The 8,203-nt window shown below is 40.9% G+C and overlaps 1 protein-coding gene across 1 annotated transcript; it reads left to right on the top strand. All coding sequences in view use genetic code 11, as the record gives it.

Moving 5' to 3' along the window:
- Positions 1-459: 459 nt before the first annotated feature.
- Positions 460-5,865, top strand: EGR_09436 (hypothetical protein; the record flags this gene model as incomplete). Its single annotated transcript, XM_024498685.1, has 2 exons — positions 460-592; positions 5,759-5,865. The coding sequence occupies 2 exons, from the start codon at positions 460-462 to the stop codon at positions 5,863-5,865; spliced, it is 240 nt and encodes a 79-aa protein (XP_024346919.1).
- Positions 5,866-8,203: the final 2,338 nt, after the last annotated feature.

Here is an 8,203-nt window from a genome sequence, read left to right as displayed (position 1 = left end):
TGGGTAAGTGGTGGATGGGAGGAAGGGTGGAAGAGGGGAATGGGTGCAAGATTGAACGTTATTTTGGAGGGAGTCACTGTTAATAATGCGCTTTTTGTGTCCTGTGACGTGTGGACTCTGTAACGTTTCCCTTTTCTGTATCACATGTCACTTTCTCTGCATTTTACTCATTGCTTATCCTTCCTATATTCTTGCTGACGTGGTCAGCCATTTCTTCCTTCTTCCTTCAAACTTGCTTTATTTTATTTTCTCGCTTGTCCGTTTTCCCGGCGCTTTTCGCATTTTCCATTAACTCTCTCGCTGCTTGGTTGCTTTTCGTGCTGTCTATTTGCTTGTTGTGCGATGATCTTCCTTTTTTCGCATCACCCATTGTGGTGCCTCTGTATTTTCAGTTGTCGATTTAATGTGTGTAAGCGGAGGAATGTTTGACAGGCCGTGCCAATATGGTAAGCAGGAGAGATGGGTTGGATGGATTTGTCGCAGTGGCATACCCCTTTACAATTCATTCTGGGAGAGCGTTATGCTCCCACTCTTACGGAGCACCGCTTCGAATTGGCACGTCTTGTTGCGATTGTAGAGACTCTGCCGTCGGGTGACTCTCATTCCTTAAATTTTACCTAAAATATTCCGCTGGTGATAGGTCTATTAGGGATCCATTCCACGAAACTAGTCTGATTTTTCTTCTCACTCATAATTCTTTCGATGCTCCTCATTCCTGTGCGTAGTTGATGGTGCTGTTTGCGGTAACTATAATTACGAGGTTTTCCGATTAATATTATCATACAGTGAATGGTCATGTCGAATAATAATCGACTTCAACTTCGTGACGTGACGAGGTCAACCGCAATCACAATATTGTATTTTGTCATGCTATTTGTCAAATCTGCTAACCCGGGTGGCAAAAACGTGCAGTGAAATGTGAACTGGCGAGAAGCCATCCATCTGCCAATGCATTGTCACGAAACGTGGACTGATTTCGTCAAGTGATGGATTAGGCGGCGTGAATTCCACTGACATTCACAATCTCCTGGGTTTTGCCATCATAATGAGCACCAGCTTCGAATGGATTGAGTTAAGCACACTACCCATTCTCCGCTTTATTTTGAGCTCAAAAAATCAACTTTCTGTATCATTATCTTCCCGGTTTGATAGAAATTTATGTAAACTCTCGCAACATCTCTTCCCATTCCTCATCCTCTTTAACATAGGGATTCATTATCAGCCTCAGGAGCACTTAGCGTTTGAAGGAGTGAGTTATGAACAATAACGCAAGTGACGAATTACCGAACTAATGAGTTGGTTAATTAATTGCTGGATTTTAATACAGCGTTAACTGTGCGCACACAGGTAGTTCATGGGGACATGTTAATCTTATCGTCACTATGGGTTCGGTGGAAAAGCGATGTACCCCGTATTGTCTCCAAACAGCCTCAGTGACCCAACAAGAGAAATTCGCACATGCGTGAACTTGTGCAACAGCTTAAAGGCCGTGTGGCTGAATCACCACTCCGTTGTCAGGTAGAAATAATGCGGAAGTTGTGTTTTTGCCTTAGTCACCACTGGAATATGTTCAAAGAGAACACCGCCAAATAAGGGTCTTGATGGTACCCTTATCTTGCAGACGAGAAAATGACGACCATTGTCTAACTGATGGAGGCAGGAGAATCACATCTACATATGGCGTGCGGAGAAGAGGAGAGGTAGATGAGTTGAATAGAGCCGTAAGGGAAGCAGGTACTTTCTACTCTGATGGGGGTATATCATAGGGGTGAGTGTGTGTGCGTGCGTGTGTCAGCGTTTATGATGTTTAGCTCGTGCCACCTTGGCATGGCAAACACTTTCACTGCACTACTCAGCACGAATATCCTACAATGATGAGATGACCACTTCGTAGGAAATTATCTATCCAGTGGTGTAGATAAACATGCATTTGGACAAAATGTGCGGTGGTAAGGCTTGGCGCGAATTGCCAGCAGTGCTATAACAAGTAGAGCCTTTCCAACTAACTGAGCAGAGCGTGACATTGGTGAGAGAAAAAGGTTTGATTCATGTATTCGTATCGGCATTCGTGAATGTGTTTAAGTACCATTGAAATGGTTTCTCTCCCAATGTTGTCATGTGTACGTGTATTTGTGCTGTTGATTTGGTCCATGAAACCATATTTAAGGTGAGGATGCGTTTGGCCAGTATTGAAATTATTTTAACACCCTTGTTTGCATGCATTTAAATCTTTGTATTTTTTGAAATATTGTTTACATATACGCTGGGAAGCGTAGATAGATAATGGTATTATAGCTCCCATTTTTATGAGCGGCTGTTTTTGACTATTATCTCTTCTATATACTCGCGTGCGAATGTGCAGTTTTAATTTCGCATTAATTGGATGGTCACTATGCCATGCTTTGTGGTTTCAATCAAATTAAATATTATAATTCTGGATTTTTTCCCTTCTACGCTTTGGCTATGAGGAATTTGATAATCTAGTGATTTAGTGAATTGGGTTCATAAGTGAGACAATTCATGTGACATATGAGGAGGCTTAAAGTTGCTTGTTTGAAATTAGAAGATTGGGAGAACTTAAGGATTGGAATGACACATTATTTCACTTTGTTTATTGTAGCCCAATGAGTGCGAACCCAGTGCCTTCTGCCGCCCTCCGGTAGCTACCAGCTTCATCAGTCCACAAAATCGACCCATTTAGTCCTTTTCAGAAAACATTGCCTTTACGATGACCACTGCAGAGCTATATACAACGGTCAAAGAAAACATGCTAAGAAGGTGATGCGGATATGGGTTTTAAAGTTAGGTAAACCGGTCTCTTTTGCCAGCAAATCACTCATTTAAAATGCTTATACTTCTTAACCACTAATCCATTCCAAATACTCGGTCATTTTTATTAAAATATGAGAAGATGTTTTGATATGCTTGAGCATTAAAAGTGTTGGAAGATGTAAATGAATACTTCAGTAATGCGTCCCACATTCTTCTCTTCAAGCCAAAAAACAACCGACAGATACTCTTTTTCATGAAAGGCAGTGGACATTTTGCCTGCAATATTACTTCCGATGGAATTTTAGCTTAGAGAGAAGACAACACTTTTAGTTGTAAGGCTGGAGACAAAAAGGGCTCCACTTTTGAATTAACCCATTAACTTTTGTAATCAGACCATGTAACTTGTAAATATTTTGCTTTATTCTTGCAAATCTATACTGTCTTTCGTATCACTTATAATTGAGTTTACCTTCTTCTGAGTTAAGCTAGCATTGCATAGATTATAAACCTTTGTTAGCTAGTACTATGGTCGCCGAATTTCATGATCCAAAAGGAGAAAACATGAAACTGCAGGAGTGAAACATACCTTCTGGTAGCAATCGAAAACATTTTTTTAAAATTTTTGGATGACTACAGCCAAAGCTTGCTGGGCATTTTGCTCTTGACCGAGCACTGCATATTGGCCAGTGAGGTCCTGCAACATCCCCATAGATAAGAACCGATCATAATGCAGTCATTCAGATCGTGCGTCCATGTGTACCTGTAGGAGAATGCAATAAGGCGTTGCCACTCAATCTGGTTCGCACTCACCAAATCTTTCATTACCCCTTCACTTATCGAATCCAGCACAGATAGCACCTTCTGCTCGTTAAGACCTTTAGTCATCAAGCTTCACTCTGGGGCATCAGTCGAGTTGGCTTTCAGATGAAACCGACCTCAAAGTTCAGTCTTTCAAGCCAGACAAAGTAGGCGATTGTGTTAATTTGACTAAGCTACTAATGAATAAATGGATTTTAGCTTATCTGTATCAGAATAACATGAAGTCGTGAACTAACTCAACAGGCTGTACCATCAACAAAGTTTGAGTTTATGAGGGAGGCATGACATACTTGGGAGCTGAAATATTCGGTTGGGAGAGTCCAGCAATCAAAATGCACGATCAAAATAGTACACTATTCGTGATTAGGCCGCTTTTAGGAATCGCGAACAACGACCAAATGCTCCGTTCAAGTGAACGCTAGTCAAGAATAATTAGTGAATGATTAAAGCAGTCGAATCACCTAAAGCAAGCGTAAAATGCGATTTGGAGCAACAAAAGATCGAAGCGAATGATTCCCTCAAGGAAAATCCACATTCACTATATTACTTAACACTGCGTTGCTTCCAGAACCTAAGAAAGGTACATACCTCTGCTAGGAAGGTAACAAATTGCATGTAATGAAATGGTTGTTTTTTTGCGTTCCACTCTTCTGTTTGCATCAATTATTTGTCTGGGAGAATCTTAAAAGCATTCTAGCATCTTTAGATCCAGCGAAAGTACAATTCAGAAATAAAGAGGACTTGTGCATATCAAGAGGGGAATGTGAACGTAGCTGGTGAGAGCACTGTAAGTGGCCAATCGAAGTAATGCAATTGGACAATAAGGCGCTAATGGACCACAAAGAGTCCAAATTGAATATAGTCCCAGCGTTCCCGTTTAACATGCGTGAAATTTTAAATTCCTACGAGTAGAAAATTATTACTCTAGTGGAGTAAGGAATAAATCAGGCAAGTTTACGCTTTCATTATTCAAATTTACCTTTGAAAATGTGCAGCGTTTAGTAAACAAGCTCTTACGCACATACAACATTAATATAAGATGAAGTACTCCAGCATACAACTACGCAGTGTCATAGCAACCAAATTTTGCTGGATTCTATTCAAAGACAGGTGATACAGTGACTTGATTGCCAACTAAATTGTATTTGGGATGACATTGATTATGCTGGCAATGAGCAGTTGTGGTGATGATTAATAACTGCAATGTAATACGTTTGTTGTTTAACTCTCGGTTTTGACGGAAGGTTTGCTTTGAGCCTTGGCTATTGTACCTTTGCCTGATAGGCTGGCCTATGGGCGATGACAGTGGCCCCAACTCGAATCCACTCTTAGACGACAGCTACCCTTATTTTCACTGCTAAGTGATAAACCTCAGCGAGGCAGAAGAAGTGCATCTGCTATGGATGGGGAATCAGTGACGACTCCAAACAGAAGAGCTAAAAATGATGTCTACCTTTCGCAACTACCTCAATTCCGTGTTCTGCGGAAAAGCTACTAAAAACGGATGCGATACTAGCTATGAACTATTTGGAAGTACTTTGCTATGGAGCTGTCTATAGTACCTTCATGAAAATACCGACAGTGTGAGCTCGCTATACCTCCTCCACCTCTCTACTAGCTGGATAGAATCCAGGCAGATATATGGCTGAGCAGCCCTGAAGTTAGAACCAAGTGGCAAGGTGGAACAGACGCAAAAACCCACCCCACTGACCCATGTTCAATCCCATCCTCCCCTTCATAATTCTGCTTTTGGGCCAGTGTTCCTACCTGTTGTTGTGGACAAGCCTGATGCCAGGCATAATGTCCCGTCCCTGAATCCGGGTTTCAGACCGATCGTAGCTGCAGATCCATTTGAATTGCTAAGGGGACTCAGTGACTTTGCGGTCATGTACCTCCTCAAATGCACACAAATTTAATAATTGGTACACTTGGCTCGTGAGTGACTTTGCGCTGATTATGTCGTAATAGCTGACTCGGGAGGTTGACCTAGGGAAGTGCCGAAGACGATGCTCAAAGGAGGAGATGGGCCATGCAATGCTTTGGCTGATTGTTTATCTCTCAGTTTCAGTGGAGGACTAGCCTCTTGGTCGTGCTAGTAACCCCAAACCTCACTGTATGTTGAATGCGTATACAATGGCCTAGCATTGTGTCTCCTTTTGGTTTTCAGGGAAGTCCAGTATTGCTACTATTAATTTTGGCATTCCGAGTCTTGCAGAGGGGCTGGGAGGCTACAAGCATGGCCTGGAGGTCATGTCACCGAGCGGAAGTGCATAGGTGGAGCTTTAAGTGCTAAATAGAATGCCGAGTGAAATGAGCAGTCAAAGTATTACACGGCAGCTTTAGGAGTGTATTCCTACTGAAGTTTAATCCGTTTATCAGAAAGGAAAGTAATAGTGATGACCAAAGTTAGCAGTGATTAAAAAGAGCAAATCACCTTTTCGTATTTTGAAATGTTTGAGTTGCTTTTTCTCTGCAAAAGGCACAGAAGTCTTTCACAATTGATAATATTCATAAATGCTTAAATAAGAACCGCTATGTGGCAAATTCGAAGGCTCTCGTCTTCCAGTAATTGATATGCATTTACACTTATCAGGATCGGCAAGACTATATGGAATAATTGCCCCATGATTTGTTTGATGTTCTGGTGAGGAAGTCATTAATGTGTAGTATAAAATATTTTAGAAAAAAAATCACGTCCTTAGATTAGCAGAGACTAGGTAAATTGAGTGAAAGCATTGCCGACAAGATAACCTGCAAAACAACCGAATTACTTTGTGCAGAGCGCCACACTTGAAGCCAGTACTGAGACTATTCATTTTGCTATGCCATGATGGAGCAGTTGTGTGATCGGTCCACTAGACATGCAGAGACTACGCCCTAATTAGTATAGTCTGCAGTAGTTTTTACACAAAGTCTTCCTGGAAATGCTTAAGGAGCTCCTGAACTTACTGTCTCATCATTTCACCACCTACTTAGCACTACGTAAGCTACCTCCCTTCAATGCTGATGCGTTTTAACTTCTTCTTACCCCTAAAACCAAGGCAATGAGGGTGATTTTTCCCCTCTCTTTTGATTAAACTTTCGTAAGATGTTAATCCAGTCAAATAAGTCTGAGATGCTCGAAACGCGGGATTCATGAAGTGATAACTTGCGGTGCTTCCATCGTAGTCTGATAAATCTTGTTTAAGTCTTGTGATGCAAGGCAATCCTGATTAAGATTTCAACTAGGTGTATATTGTTAGACATTTAATAAAAGTGACAACTTGTTTGAGTGCGTCGCTTCCTCTCAAACCGATGAAAGTGTACCATTTTGAAATTTTGTCATACTTTATTAAAATCGGATACAGTGTGTGAAAGAACGTGTGGCATTTATTATAATATTTGAGAGAAAAATGATTTAACTAATCAAAAATCTTGTAAAGTTGGCACTTTTAAAAATGATAATGCAGTATTGAATAATGCCGGCATTCCAGCTTCCTTCATAATTACGGTTCCTATGACATAATACTGTTTTCAGTATTAGGGAGACCCGTCTTCAAGGTGTTGGAAAAATATTAGTATATAGAAATGCTGTTTAACCAAGACAGTGCAAACTGGATAATTCAGTCACGTCATAAGCACCAGAGTTTACATCATGCAAGCAATCATGTTTAGAGTAAAGTAAAAACAATTTTTTGTATGTACAATGCAGAAAAACGGCTTCTCAGTTTGGATGATAAAACTAGGTAAGAACTTCTCTCGCCACTACTTAATAAACTCACCTATACTTATGTGAGTTAGTTCAGCAGCCATGCCTCTAATCATGGGCTACCTTTGCCTTTGGGAATCAAAACCGCGATAAAGTGGAAGCTCATTTGCGTTTTCACTCGTACATAATATTCCTCATTCCGACAGTATAAGAAAACCCTTGAATTTGGTTACGTGAGCAGCATTTAATGCTCTACTTGAATGTCTTAGTAACAATTCATCCACTTCCTCATCACTTGATGAATGCCGACACTGTCGGGGTCCAAACTAAGGTGGGGTCGATGCACCTGGTCTACTGGTGTGAAGGGTATCTGGAACCAAATATCACATTACTGGGGCGCTGTAATCCAGATTGAGTTCGATAGAGGAGATATTTGCTTTACCATTTCGCTCTCAAGGGATCGGTTAAACACTTAAAGCATGATGGCTTCGGCTGGAAGTTAATAGCGTGCTGGAAGTTGGTCCCCATAAAGTACACACTAAGGAAGATACCATCTATCATTTTAGCGGAGCCACCGACGGACTAAGACGCTTTAAGCAGCAGATTCTACATTTCCTACCAAATGAAGTGGTCCTACAAGCTTTACCAATTAAAAGAAATTACAAAACTATCAGGTATCAAATTGTGTCAATTTTGTCTTTCTCATTCTGCCAACTGATGATGAGGCGAGGTCACTTAACACTGCTTCTTAGTGTTTTGGGATAGAGTTCGTACTCTGTTAGCACTTGAGCATTGAAAGAATGTAGAACACGGTCTTGTCAAAGCGATGTAGTCCTAGTGCCACATTGAAATGTATTACTGCATGTGACATTATTAAAAGAGTGAACAATGGCAGAACTACAACAAGTGTAACAAACAAATGTA

The sequence above is a fragment of the Echinococcus granulosus genome (genome assembly GCF_000524195.1).
Source record: "Echinococcus granulosus chromosome Unknown EG_S00147, whole genome shotgun sequence".
Lineage (NCBI taxonomy): Eukaryota > Metazoa > Platyhelminthes > Cestoda > Cyclophyllidea > Taeniidae > Echinococcus > Echinococcus granulosus.
This window is presented reverse-complemented; position numbering and strand designations above follow the sequence as displayed.